Here is a 15497-nt window from a genome sequence, read left to right as displayed (position 1 = left end):
GGCTTCAGCTTTCTTGGCAGGCACAAAAACAGCCAAATGCTCCTTGTCACTGTCCTTCGTTTTGGTGGTCTCACTTCCAGGATACAAAGTGGCATGTTGGGACTAGCTTCATTCAGTGAGTGGGTACAAAGAAGCTTTCCTTCTCCTTTACTGGAGGAAATTATTTCAAAGCAGAGGCATACACTTGGTATATATAATGTCTAATACTGGGATGAATGGGGGAGTAGAGGAAAGCACAGAGGCTGTGAGTGGGAGATGGTAACTCCGAACTACAAATTAACATATGAAGAGCCATATAACTTAGAACAAAGGGAGGCTTCAGAACTGTTGTACCCCAATTCTTATGTCCAAATGTGACAGAACACACAGATTTTTACCAGCGAGAGCTGGGACGCAGTCTCTGCAATGTGGGTGCTAGGAAAAAGGATTGTACCCTGCAACCGCAGATCAGCTACTATCAGTCGCACCTCACCCTGCACATGAGGGAGAACGTCACACAAAACAAACAGTACAACTTTGGGTGGACATTGTTTCCAAAATGCAATTAAAAATGGACAATTGCGAAGATACAAGGCATATAGATAATATGTAAAGAGTCCTGGGACACGAGAAAATGGACTGGGTAGGGCAAACTGTTGAACTAAGAAGCAGGGCTGCACACACCAACCAGCGACTTTGCACTCTACAAACTTTGCTTATCATTTCTGGGAATTTAAACTTCCAGAGGAATAAACTTGCTAAGTTATGCTCAGTTTTACCATAATGGACTAAGAATCAGTGGCATTACAAAATGTTGGCTTCAAGTGATGGATAAGAGAGATACAGGATTCCAATTAAGTACTCCTAACTTCACAGAAAGAGATGGCATTTACAAAACATCTTAATAAACTAATACAATTATGAACTCATCCCCACAGAATAAACAAACCTATGTTCCTGCACAATGCATAATTCTTATTATTACAAAGCAAAAAGAACTAGGACGTTGTGAATGTCTTGATCATGTTTACAAATAAATGAATATTTACCCAAGGAACATAGAAGAGCTGCCATGGGCACAGTGTTAGTTGTCTGAGTCACTATTTCACAGATGACGGTCATGTGGTTCATCAGTCCGCAGGGCTCTCCATCAGGCGTATGCACTGGGCACATGAACCCCCAGGACTCTGGCAGCAGCCGTCGCACCATGGTAGTTCTCATCTTAGCAAACGCAGCCCCTCTGTGTACACAGCGGAAATGGGAGAGGTAGCGGATAAAGTTCAGTTTGTCAGCCACCACCGACAGACCAGTGTCCTGCAGCATACCCAGACCTTTCCGAAACAGGTAAAATAAATGAATGGCGCTTGGCTTTAGGCAAAATGTAGTAAAATGACAGGCACACTAATGCAAAAAACCTCGTCAGTCATGCAATATACCTATAAATACATTTAAAATTTAAAACCACCCCAGCCGACAAGCTTGATGCAAAGCAAATGAAACCCGTTTCAAAGCTTACCTGTTTTTGAGCGAAGATTTCCAGTCGCAAGAAGATACTCGCTGTACCTTGTGACGTCTTTTCCCATACTGAACACCCTCATGAGATTATCAGAGGTGATGGTGATTGTGCTCTTCTGAGACTTCTTTTCCAAGGCTAACCTCACGGACAACAACCAGGCTTCCATCTGCTCCTGATGAAAAAACAATCCTGATGAACATTCATTTATTGTTAGGTGCAATGTTACCACTCTTCCGATACACTTTATGTACAGATGTGCAAAAGTAGTCCGCAACAATTACTATTTTCATAGAATGTATGTCTCTTTCCACTATCTACTCCACACCTTTTCTGTAATAAATTCTACTTAGTTATTTGAAATTTAAAATGCATGACTCGCCATTAAACAAGCACTGACATAGCCAATAGGTCTCGCCTTTAGGACCTTATAAGTGTTTAGCCATGCAACACTTTATGTTGTTGCACCAAGGATATTGTGCTGGATAATTAAACACTTACAAGGTCCCAAAGGCGAGACCTATTGGCTATGCCAATGCTTGTTTTACTTGTATGAAAAAAAAGGAATACAATAGCTTTCGCATTTGCTTGAGTTAGAGCTATTGGTGTTGTAATCGATAAGGTCTTTTACCTATGTGTTATGGAGTGTATGTATGTGGTGTGTAGTGGAATTATGCGAGTTGTATTGTAATTGTTAGTTAAGGAGTTGTGTGGCGTGGAATTGTGTGGTGTGAAGTGGATTTGTGTAGGGGAATTAATGTGGCATGGTACATATTTGAAATATGTGGATAGTAATTACATGGTATTGAGCATATTGGAGTTATGTGGAGAGTGACTGGGTGTGATGGAGTGTAATTATGTGCAATGGTATTTTGTGGTGTGGAGTGGTATGTAGTGGAGTTTAATTATGTGGTGTGCTGTTGAATTTTGTAGCATGATGTGGAATTATGTGGGTTGGATTGGATGTATGTAGTGTTATGTAATTGTGTTGAGTTTAATTATGGGCTTTATTGGTAAATTATGTGGTGTGGAATGGAAATGTGTGGAGTTGAATTGTGTGGCATGGAATTGTGAGAGTGTGACGAGTGAAGGAACAATGTGATAGAGAGATAAGGGAAGGATGGGAAGAAAGGGGTAAGGAATTAAGAGAAGGGAGGAAAGATGGCAAGGATTTGAGGAAGGGAGAGAGGGACGGAGTGAGGGAGAGAGAGGAAAAAAGGATTTGGAGAGAAAGCAAGAACAATTAAAGGACTTAGTGAAAGGCGGAAAGGCAAAATATGAGTGACTGGAATAAGTGAAGTTGAAATTAGGGTTTAGGAAATAAGGTGAGGGTACAGGATTAAGGAGTGAAGAGAGGGATTAAGAAGGGCAAGAAGGAGGAAAGGAGGTAATGAAGAAAGATTGAGCGGTAGAGAGGAAGATAGGCAGATGGGACAGTGGATATACATAGGAAGGAAGAGTTTGAGGGAAGGAAGAATCGAGGAAGGGGGAAGAGATGGTTGGAGTAATGAAGAGTCGGAAAAGGAAGGAGGGTTAGCAACGAAGGAAGGTAAGCAAGGTAGGAAGGACGGAAAGTAGCAAGAGGGATTAAGGAGGCCAATAAGGAAGAGAGGTACGAGGGAATAAGGAAGAGAGAGGAAAAAAGGAGGGGTGGGTCTCAACGAATTATATAGGGAGAATGGGTGGAAGAAATGTTGAAAGAGAGTAAAAGAAGGTAGGAGATTAGGGTGGGTTTGAGGGACGGAGATCAACAAATGTACATGATTGGTACTTGTTTAATCGGGTTAAGCTATCAACCGTAAAAGGAGAATGTTATACTATATGATATAAATGAGAAAATTGTTCAAGTGTAAGAATACAGTAATGCATCTATGCTCCAGGGGAGGGACAAACAGAAGAAGAGGAAGGGGAGTCCTCACAAGTGACAAATAAGAAGCAAGAAAGTGAGACTGACAAAGAAGCCAACCAATGGTAAGCAACTGGGGAAGCTCTAAGCCCTCTGAAAGCAAACAATGGTCCTCGCAACAGACAGCGCAGGCACGGTCTTAGACAAGACCAGAAAAAACACACTTTATGAAGTTTGCAAAGCTCCAGCTTATCAGCAGTAGGTTTCAACAATTGATATGTGGACAATTCCAAGGGCTTCAAAACGTTTCCAGTGATATTCCTGAGTCTGCTGGGAGCTGGGGTTAGAAGAATTTATGCAGCTCTGCCACTTCGGAGTATTTTGTGCAGAGACTGCAGTTGCTGAAAGTTACCACTTTTTATTCCCCCAATTCCCTGGAGTATTCTGCCCCCCTCCCTCTTGGAAATATTGCTGCCTGCGGTATTGCTGAGGGGAGTAAGTGCTGGGCAGAGAACATCCCGCCTTGTTAAGGGTCCTAAGTGGAGGAAAGATATCGACGGTGGAGGTTAGCTGCATTTCTGAGGCACAGCCTGTGGTTTCCTTTTCAAGATGACGGGATCTCCCCGTGTAAACAAGAGTCCAAACCCGCAATGCCTGCCCAGGCGCATTCTTGGAGCCAGAGCACAGTAGCCTGCAAGGACATGTTGTTCCTTCTGATGTGGAGTCATCAGATCCCATTGGTCTGGCCACACGATTTGCTGCTGTTCCCCAACGGACTACATGGCATACAGTGTATGAAAGTTCTCATTTTTCTATGAAATTTATCACTTGACATGGATGATGTGGTAATTTATATATAAACTTCAGTCTGGCCAGAAAACTGTAATGGCCGTTTCTAAGCGCTGTAATTAACAGGTGAGCGAGAAGTTTACCAAATTGAATTGTCCTCATTTTATCGGACTTGCAAGGATGGAAGGAGGAAGGGAGAGTGAGCCTTGTAAGATTTTGAACACATTATATGCCAATCAGCACGTGTCAGCAGTCAATGCTTGGCTCACTGAGCCTCTGAGGGACAGCAGTGCAGCTTGATTTGCCAGAAGCACGCCATGATAAATTGAGCAGCCCAAGATCAAAGGGTGCACGAGAAAGGAGTAAGAGCAACCACAACTCCTTTTCAGGGGTAGTAAGCGCTATATATAAAAACATGCCAACATCTCACATCTTAGACTGTGTACTACGCGGTAATGTAGTGAAAACAAGTATTTCTGGGTTCATAGTAGTCAGTTCACCGCCTCCAGCTGCACCGCTTATAAGGGGAGGACACACCCCAGCACAGACCTTACTTGGATGTGTGAAATGAAGAAGGAAATAGCGATTGCAGGCCGGAAAATACACTGAAAGCAGATACATAAACTAATGTGCTGTACGGAGACCTGCCAACAAAAACAAACAAGTGCTCATGAAGTCCGTCTGTCCTGACGCCTCTCCTCTAATAAGCAACCAAGGAGAGAGGTGCGCGCTTGGGACAGCAGTCTGCTCTTTTTCGAAGCACATACTTGTGCTTGTGGAACGCCCCTGCGCGCTCCTGCAAGGTGTGTGCTGCCACAAGCATGAGTATGTGTTTCGGAAAAGAGCTGAAGACGGCTAAAGGTCTCCTATGCAGCGCATGGTAAAAAAATAGTGCTGGAATCACCTTCCTTGCTCTTATAGTTCTAAAGATTTTGCAGGCAGAAACGACATGCAAGACCTGACATCCAGATCTGTAGCCCAGTGACTATTCCTTGCTGAGGGGGTGCCCAGACTCTAGGAAGCCCCCGCAGTCAGAAAACTGTCTAGTTCCATGAAACTGAAATGCTATCTGTGCATACCATAACTAACAGAACATTTGATTTGGACATCAATCTGAATCTTAAAAAGACATTGAAGTTTTCATAATATTTGCGAATGTTCCCACATGGAATAGCATTGGCTCAATCGTCGAGCAAAAATCTAGTACCTACTTCTCAGGAACTATGTAACAGTTTATGCTTGGCACTCTGGCCCAAAACGTCCGAGTAACATCTGCCAAGTCACCTCTGAGTTACCTTGTACTGGTACTCCAAGCAAAAGCCTCTCTAAGGGCCAACAAAAGGGTGCACCCGTTTTATAAAAAAGAATCCATAACTGTTAATCGAATACAGGGTGCATCGTTGCACAACATTCTACAGTAGAGGGCACATTCCAGTGGAGACAAGGCACAATTCTTCTACAGTGGTTTACTATTTGCAGATTGATCCCAGCTCCAGACAAAAGTGATTGAACAATGTGTATTCCAGATAAAAGTGTCAGACAGGATTTGAGGTCTTGCAGGGAGAAACTGCATTAATGACTAAAATATTACAAGCAGGAGCAACATCTTACGTTAAAAAGTCGGACTCCTCGGAGGACACCGGGCCTGTGCCTCTTCAATATACAATCAACCACCACCAACCGTCAGTCTCCATAGAGCTATGCAAAGGGGTAGGAGAACTAACACTTTTGTAGGACATACTTTTAGTGTTGTGTAGATTGTTCAATTCATGGAGGATAAAAAAAACAGCAGGGCAGAAAAAGAGTGTTACATTGCGCGTAATTTCACTATGCATGTCCTGTCAGGTTTTTGCTCTATTCCATCTTGCATTCATATATTTTTATGTGTTTTATAAAGGGGGAGTATGTGTTATATCTGGTGTACTTATCTATGCATATTCCCTGGTGCTTTGGCCCTTGCTGATCAGCCAATTTGATAGTGATGTGCGGAATGTTGGGGTGGTGGTGATGCACTGGAATGTTTGGGTGCCTGTGAGGTGGAGTACGGACTGAGCAGCAGGGAGGCTACTCCAGGTGGGGCTATCCTAAGGACCAAGAGAAGAACATACCATGAATATACTTATTTGCAACTAAGAACAATAAATCATCTATAATTTACACTTCGGCTACCAGACTTTCATTACAACATTTTGATGACGATTTGGAGACCGAGCCATACGTGTAAACTGGTGTATCTACTGAAGATAATTAAAATAAACTGAAAATGTGTCTATTGATGTACCTATGAACACTAAGAAACAATTTCAGACAGAACGCCCTGCAGCACCACCAGTGTCCTCTACATCGGACGGCCCCAGCCAGGGTGTGCTTCAGTTATTTACATGGTTTGGTTTCCATGTGAGTGGAGACAACCTCCAGTACACTGTGCATGACCAGCTCCATTGTATTTTTAAGGACCGGTCAGCGCTTGTGTGAAGGAAACCAGAAGTGCTTTATTTGAAGAACCTGGCTAGGCTGACAAGAAAAAGTTTCCTGTCTCATCGGACAGCCCACAGCCAGGGCGTAGACGTTTACATAGTCTGGAAAATATTCCAATGATTTGGCAGAGAAACCAGCAGCACATTGGATTAAGAAGTATACACTGTTTAAGGTATCTGGCAGCATCAAGTATTCTGTTGCCTAATAACTGGTAGCGTCCTTGGTAAGAATTTTGGTTTCATTTAAGGGAACTGTCAGGTGCATGGAGCTTTTCAACTGGATTGACTCTGCGGGATACCAGCAGCATTATAAACTTTCAGGGTTGAAGTTTAGTAGACTACTGCAGGATCACTAACGTTCAAGTGTTCTATATCAGCACCATTATCTGCAAGGAAGAGTCACTGATGCAGTGACATGAATGACGTTGGCCGTTCGTGCTGAATGTGGCGAATGGGTGTTGCACCCTTAATTTCATAGTGTGGATCAGCTGCAGCATTGTTTTATTCATGGGTCCAGCGCAACCGCTTATTATGTTGGGAAGACATAATATGGAATGATCTAACATGGCCGGCATGTAATAAGTCAGTTAAAGCTACAGGTGAACCGCATCGGTGCGTAAGGGTTTCACGACTTTTGTCGTCAGTGAACGGTGAGTACATTGCATTAAATTGCATATCTATGGCGCTGTTTGAATTTCAAAATGCATCGTTGCTGAAGCACAAGATATGTGCAAGGCTTACCCACTTGGGGGGGGAATACCTGCTGTGGCACTCATTCTGGGGCACCTGTTTGTATTTTAGTGGGAGAGACCTTTGCAGCGATTCCTGCCCTCCAGAACCCGCAGCACCCCCAGCCTGTTCCCGCCGCCCGCCGCCGCAGTACCATCCAAAGCGGCCGTGGAGTGGAGGCGGGGACTACATTGCCCAGCAACCCTAGCGGCAGGAGAGCCGCCGACGCCGTTTCCGCGCCCGGAGGCGCATAAAAGAACAGTTCAACCCCGGCCGAGCGGGCACCTGTTTGTATTTTAGCGGGAAAGACCCTTGCAGCGATTCCTGCCCTCCAGAACCCGCAGCACCCCCAGCCTGTTCCCGCCTCCCGCCGCCGCAGTACCATCCAAAGCGGCCGCGGAGTGGAGGCTGGGACTACATTGCCCAGCAACCCTAGCGGCAGGAGAGCCGCCGATGCCGTTTCCGCGCCCGGAGGCGCATAAAAGAACAGTTCAACCCCCGCGTCGCGGGATCACGCGCGGGTAGCGCCGGGCAAAGGGCGGGCCGTCTGTGGCCGTCCGGGGCTGGTAGAGGCTGGGCTGGGCCTGCTCCCTTTCATCCTGCCCACTCTACGAAGGTACTGTGATTTTATCGTTACTCCATAGAAAGTGTCGTTGTGGCTTCAGCTCCGACTAAGTAGGGTTCTACAGTGCAACAGGACAATAACTTGTTACCAAAAGCGCTGAAAGTATTGTTAGTATTGGCTCATTTTGTTATTAGTCTTTGCATTATATGCGCATGGCTAAAAGAAAGACTATGGAGGGAGGTGGGGGTAGTACGAATAAAAAGAGGAAAAAGGCTAAGAAAGTTAATCATGCTGCTGGTAATTGTGTATTGGAGAGGATTGAAACAATAGTTAATGATTGCCAAGTGATATTGGAGGAAACCAGGGCACCCTCAGATGCAGTAGTGGCACCAGCGGGAGAACCTATAGCTAGTAGCCAAAATTACAAGATTCCAACTATGTTTAAAAATACTAGACAAGTATCCTCTAAAGCCCTTCCTTGCATCACACCTAATGGGCAATCCGAGCCCTGTCAGGGAGTAAATCTGGACTCCTCGAAATCATTATCTGTCATTGAAATACACTCACCCATTGCTACTCTTGAACTTTCATGCTCCAATAGGTTCGCGATCTTGGAGGGCTTAGACGAGGAGGCCCTGCTCCTCTAGAATGCCAGGAAAATGGTCTGGTTGACCACAAAGCAGTACAGACATATAATAGGCAGGGAGAGACTCTTGAGCGGAAAATTGACCAATTATTGAAAGAGGTAGAATGTTTGAAAAAAATAGTGATGGAATTAAATAGGAGGGTCCCATTAACATCTATGCCCATTGACCCACTATGTTATTCCGCAAACCCAACACCACTAGCTCCCCCCGATAGCAGCCCAGCATAATTTACCGCCAACATTATATGGGGGGGCACATTTAGTTTGCAATAGGAATGAGCCAACACAAAAGTTATTGGCTTCTGCCAGTGGCAGAAGACGTTCATATACAGACATTGTCAAATGCTCAAAAATTCAAAATGATTATCCTAATACTTCAAACACCTTAAAATCTGCTGGCCCCTCGAGATTAAGTCATCAGGAGGTCCAGGCATTTTCCAAAGATATTACCGCATCCAATTTAACCCCTGGCCACCCATTGGATAATGCGAAAATAGCTTATATGGTTAAAGTACCCAGACTTACTGGTACTCAAGCCTACGAAAACGAGGAATCTGTAAAAAACAAAGCTATACATTGGCTTAGGCACGTCAGAGGATGCAGGTCAATAATCCGAGAAGACATTGTTAGAGCAAGAAGAATTTCGTTCCACACCAGCCAATTTGATTGTATTGAGCTTCTATTTACTAACACCACATTGGCTAAGAATCTGTTGCTTTTGGAATTCCGCACATCTTCACCAGATTATTCTTCTATACAGATCAGGCGCTCTCCGCTCTGGGTTTCTCCAGGGCGGGAGCTACAGGGTAAAGTAGGGACCCAGAGAGAAGATTCAAACTTGAATAGGGTGGACTGACTGGATCAAGAATTGTTACAGGGACGTATTATAGATACAGACCCAATCCATTCTGACCCTATTAAAGTGTCTATACTAACTCCTCCTGAGTCCTTATCCCCTCTAGAGTCCTTATTCCCTCGAGAGATGTCTCTAACTAATCAGGCAACTATAAATTCCCATCTTTCCACAGCATCTCTAAATTGTGTCTCTTTGAACATCGCAGGGCTCCCAAAAAAACTTTTAATTCCAGAATGGCAGGAATTTATTGGTACTTTCGATGTCTGCCTATTCCAGGAAACATGGAGCGTAACCCCCCTTTATAAAACTGGATACACCACCTATTATAAACCAGCTATAAGCCTAGGGAAAGGTCGACCATCGGGGGGCTACTAGTGTGGGTTAACATAACACACAATTGGATAGTGGAGGCCCACAATAGTGGCTCCCCCGATCTTCTACATCTGACTATAAAAGGTCCACAAGGGGGACCAATTCTAGAGCTATTTAACATCTATGCCAGAGGGACTCTGGGTGGACAGGCTTCCCAGACAGTATCTGACCTGGAACACGAAATGACTCTTATTGACCCCCATTCTAACATCATTGTATGTGGGGACTTTAACTGCACATTTGAACCCCTATGTTCCGAAGATCTAATGGGGACCATTGAGGAAGATCTCAGATGGGGCATTCCGCCTCTCGAGCTGCCTCCCATTAAGAAATGGTCCCAAAGGGCTATACAAATGAATGCTATTACTCAGGAGTTCAATTTGAGAGCAGTGAATGGCAGATCTAAATCAGACACGGGTGGAGCATACACATATAATAGGTTAACTACCCCGTCCCGCATCGATTATATTCTTATTGATATTCACTTCTGGGGGAATGTTGTGGATATGGTCGTAAAAAACACTATGGACAGCGACCATAATCCACTGTGCCTGCAAATTAATTATGTTTGGTCGACCCCGGAGTATGAGATCAATAAACCACCCTTGATGTCAACTAAAGAAGTGTTGTTGGCAGGTTGTAACAGACGCCTCAAATGGCATGGGGTTTCACAACATGAGGGGAAGCTGGAAAGCATTAAGGAAATATTGGTCGGGAAAAAGGAGGAGCTTGTTGAGGTCCAAAACAAAGTGGGAGACTCTCAATTCGTATCCTCACTTTACCGAGACACTATAAGTAAGATAAGGAAATTCTTTACTCTAGAAGGGAATCCACCCTGCAAAGGGGCGCCACTGAAAGGATCTAACCCATGGTATTCCAAAGCCTGCAGAGAAAAAAGAATGACCTTATCAAAAGCCCTAAAGAAGCAAGATAGTAGCATGGAAGAGCAAGACAGGAATATTCTAGATCCCCGGTAGTCGCAAAACGGGAATGGGAGGAAACATATTGGCAGGAGCTTAAAGAGGCATCATTGAAAAGAAATTCCACCTTATTTTGGGACCTCCTAAATAGAGGAAAGAGGGCAAAAACGATAAGTATCCCGAACCACATAACAGAGCTGCAATGGTATAACCATTTCTCTGTTATATATGCGGGAGAGGCTGCCTCTCCAGACTCTGAGGAAGAGCACAATTTGACCCCTGCCGTAATCTTTCCACCCGATGTTACTTTTGGGATCCAGGAAGTCACTCTGGCAATAAAAAGTATTGCACCTGGCAAAGCGGCAGGTCCAGACGGTCTTCCAGGTGATTTGCTTCTGCATGATCCAGCACCCTGGGCATTGTTTATTTCTGCCATAATGAACGCTATAGTCAGGGGCTCCATAGTACCAGAGTCCTGGAAAGCCGCAGTAGTGATTCCTATATATAAAAAGGGTAATAAGGAGGACCCTGCCAACTATAGACCTATCAGTCTAATCGATGTGATTCTGAAGGTGGTTGGCAGGGTTCTTCTTATGAGACTGAAGCTGTGGATTGAGAATATGAATATTTTATCCCATCTTCAAGCAGGTTTTAGGCAAAAGGTAGGCACAATGGATCAAGTTTTTAGATTTTTTATAATTTATTGGAAAGTGGTAGTTTTAGGAAAAGGTACTTTATATCTAGCTTTTATAGACCTCAAGTCTGCGTTTGACTTGATCCCTCGCCAAAGATTATGGCAGGTTTTATCTGAATTAGGTGTTCCTCCAGAGATTCTCGCTTTTTAAATACTTTTACATGAGGACAATCACACCAAGATTAGATGGGGCGCTCAGGGACAGCTCACAGAGAGTGTCACGGTGAACAGGGGGGGTTCGCCAGGGCTGTGTATTAGCCCCCACCCTGTTCTCCTTAAACATCAATGGGGTGGTGGATCTTCTTAGAGAGGACCCAGCTGATGCTCCAGCCCTGGCTGGTGAAAAAATTCCTACCCTCCTGTTTGCCGACGACACTCTTGATCTCAAAATCCCCAGGTGGCCTACAAAAGATCTTAAACAGGTTTGGTACCTTTTGTTAGTCCTATGGCCTGACTATAAACACTGAGAAAACCAAATTAATGGTAATGAATCCTGCAAGACGTTTTAGAAATGTTTTTACTTTGGATGGCAACCCGTTAGATATTGTGGACTCCTTCGATAATTTGGGTATCCGGATCGTGAAAGGGATGAAGTGGAGTCCTCACTTAACTAAGATGCTCTTATGCCACAAAAGGGCTTCTGGTGCCATTATTAGAGAACAACATCTCTCTACGAGTAGACCAGTGGCCCCGGCCCGTGTGGTATTTGAGGCAAAAGCACTATCCTGCACAATGTATGGAGCTGAAATTTGGGGTCATGAAAGTATCCATGAGCTAGTTAAGTCTGAGAATAAATTCATGAGGGATTTTATCTCTCTTCCCACATCAACTCCATTAAAACCACTGTTTTATGATCTAGGCAGACATTCTATCCAGGACATTGCACGACTTCGACCTTTATTATTCTGGGCAAGACTACGAAGGACACCGGAGCTTGCTAAGTATGCTGCAGCCCTAAGCGAACTCACACTAGATGACACTGGGAAGAGGATAAAATGGATCTCTAATGTAAGACAATTGCTGAGAGAAATTGGATACGAAGATTGTTGGGAATCTCAGACACCCCCTTCAAAATTGGATCTCAAGAAGGCATATTGGAGATGGGTCAATGATAGAGAGTTAAGAAATGGTAATGTGGGGAAGCTGACTGAGGCTTATTTTGAGCACAAGACACTTTGTAAATTGGAACCATATCTTGATTTTATCCAGCTCCCACTGGATAGATCATTGTATGTGAGATTCAGACTAGGAAACTTACCTCTCAACTCCGTTACGGCTGGTTGGAAGGGTCACATACGCACATTAACTGGTTGCCCAAGCTGTGCATCTCCGAAGGAGACTATTCCCCATTTTCTTTTTGCCTGCTACACTTATAGAAGAGCGAGATCCAAGTGGCTGAGGCCAATTTGCAGAGTTCTGGGCTCCAGAGACTATGTAACTGTGTTGCGTATTTTAAAAACAGATACCTCGTCTCTTATTGTAGTATGTGGATTGGCCAAGTACCTGGGTTGCGCTTGGCTGTTGAGGAAAAAAAAACTTGCCACTTTTATGCACTGAAATGTTGTTGAGGCTCGGTTTTATTCTTATTCTTCTCTACCAAACCTTTCACAATGAAATTCGTGTTCCTTTGTATATAGTGTTTTATTCTGTGACATAGTCCATTTTAGATACACTTATGATCAATTCCTTTTATTCGTCAATGTTTTACTTGATCCTTTTTAACTTTTATTGTATGTTGTGCTTTTATGATATTTTTTATCGAATAAAGCTTTACCTACCTACCTACTCATTCTGGGCATGTGACAAAGCCTACATGCTCTAGCTGATGTTAGTAAGGGAAGGAAGGACTAGTTCCCAACAAATACTGATGCAAACAGTGCACCGGCGGCCATCTCTGGTGTTTGGGAAGAATTACATGTACTCCCTTTATGGTTACGACGTTGTAGGATTGTTTTAATGATTTCTCCAGAAGCACTTGGTTACACAGTTTTTTTTACAGTGCCTAAAGAACATTAGTTACTGGTGCAGGGCAAATTGGTCCAGTGCAGGAAAATGGAGGCATGCTTGGGATTCTAAATCATATGGGAATTGTGTGAGCATCACCATCATTATCACGGAAAATGAGAAAGACTGGAAAGGTGGTTGATGTTTTAAGGGGACTGCGAGAAGTGCAGTGAACCTGTAGCGAAGAGCATCTGATTTGAGTGTTCATGGTGAAGCAAGTACCTGATATTAGCGTTGCTGCTGCTTGGTTTAATTTTTAACACTGTATGGGATTGAGTAATGCTATGCTTATGCCGACTAATTGTTAGAGTTTTGGAGTGTGCAGGCCCAAACATTCTAAGAGATACCTGTTGATATTAACGTGTGGAGTTTTCTTGTGCTTGGGTATCTTTACAGCGGTTCTGCTGTGACAGTTTATCTACAGGGCATGCATGTGTCATTTCCTTCTGTGCGCAAGTTTCCTTTGCGTTCATGTCGCTACTATGGTGCTCTGGTGACACATTAATTTCCGGTGCGTGGTGAATTTCTTCGGGTGTGCAAGTTTTCTTCACGTGGGAGTCGCCACTTATTTAACTCTCATGTTGTATTGCTACATTTTACACTACATGCCCCTACATGAGGGATGACTGTTCTGGGGTGGAAGTCACTCGTTTCTATGTTTTACACTAGATGCCCTTACATGAGGGATTACGGTTTGGGGTGGAAGTCACTTGTTTCTATGTTTTACACTAGATGCCCTTGCTTGGGGATGATTGTGTGGAGTGTAACTGCCCCATGACTTCAGTGTGAGGACGAGTGTTCCAAGATTGAGTATTTGACTAGGATAGGGGGGTTGTATGACTGTTTGCTACTGTTGGTTGGTGTGCCGTGCTGTGTTATGCCACTTGTTACGCTTGTCTGGCCAGCTGATGTGGTTGGCAATAGGAGCTGCATTGTTTTTTCATGTTGTATTATGATGTAGAACTGATAGGGTTCTCCCTCTGTCTTTGTTCAGCAACTTGTGATTTTAAAGTAAATGCTTTTTTACCAGCTTGAACCTGCTATATTGTTATGTGCTCTATAATGCGGGAAGGTGTGTTTCTTTGGGGGGTAGTTTCACTATGCATGCATGTAAATGTGTTATTTCTTCTTGCATTCATATATTTTTTGTGTTCTATAAAGGGGAGGTGTGTTACATTGGATGAAATTTCGCTATGCATGTTCCTTCATGTAAATGCTTTATTCCATCTTGCATTTGTATATTTTTATGTTTTTTTGTAACTGGGGCGTGTTATATCTTGTATATTTATCTATGTATCTTCCCCTGTGCTTTGGCCCTTGCTGATCAGCCAATGTGAATGTGCTGTGTGGAATGTTGGAGTGGCATGATGCGTTGGAATGTTTGGGTGCCTGTGAGGTGAGGAGTGTCAGCTGGAGTATGGGCTGAGCAGCAAAAAGGCTGCTCCTGGTGGGAGAAGAACATACCATAAACATACTTATCTGCAACTAAGACCAATAAATCACCTATAATTTACACCTCGGATACCAGACTTTCTTTACAACAAGGCGAAACAGAGAAAATGGTACAACTGCCTTTGAAGTACAAGGATGCTCTGTCCTACATGCCTTGTGTGGCAGCTTACTGAGTATGTGTGCCTAATTTAACATAAGATGACAGAGTGGATCGTGGAACACTATGCATCACACTAGATTTGCCAAAAGGAACTCTAGCTTTTCGATGAAATTCACTACAGTTCACACTTGGTAGGTATTGCTCTTAAACTTTTCATGTGCCACAGTGACCAGGATGGATAAAAGCCAATAGAACATCCCACAGAATGTCAACCAATGGTAGAAATAATCAGGCTGGGAGGTGATGGGGAGTTCTCAGGAACCATTAGCGGTGCAGGTGACTGTGCAGGGCTGCACATAGACATTGCTGAATGAAGCAGTCATAAGAGGCCAGCCTCTGCCGAAGAAATTCGGCAGTAATTGGGGTGGGTCTTGGGAAAGGACTGGACATGGGTGGAGGGGTTTGGGGGTTGGCAGGGGTTAGCTCCAAGTATTTTCTAACACATCTCAAATGTGTTCTTAATGCAGCACACATACCTCACTAGGTCTAGGCAAC

General features: G+C 43.9%; 1 protein-coding gene across 1 annotated transcript in view; it reads right to left on the bottom strand.

Annotated features, from left to right (window-relative positions):
• POLR1B (RNA polymerase I subunit B) overlaps positions 1-15497 on the bottom strand; it is a 214571-nt gene that overhangs the window by 63286 nt on the left and 135788 nt on the right. The window contains exons 8-9 of the mRNA XM_085612104.1: positions 1496-1667; positions 1029-1310 (exon numbers count right to left, since the gene is read on the bottom strand). Of these exons, the coding sequence (XP_085468230.1) occupies positions 1029-1310; positions 1496-1667 (454 nt within the window). The remainder of the gene's footprint in view (positions 1-1028; positions 1311-1495; positions 1668-15497) is intronic.

Source organism: Triturus cristatus, chromosome 6 (genome assembly GCF_964204655.1).
Source record: "Triturus cristatus chromosome 6, aTriCri1.1, whole genome shotgun sequence".
Lineage (NCBI taxonomy): Eukaryota > Metazoa > Chordata > Amphibia > Caudata > Salamandridae > Triturus > Triturus cristatus.
This window is presented reverse-complemented; position numbering and strand designations above follow the sequence as displayed.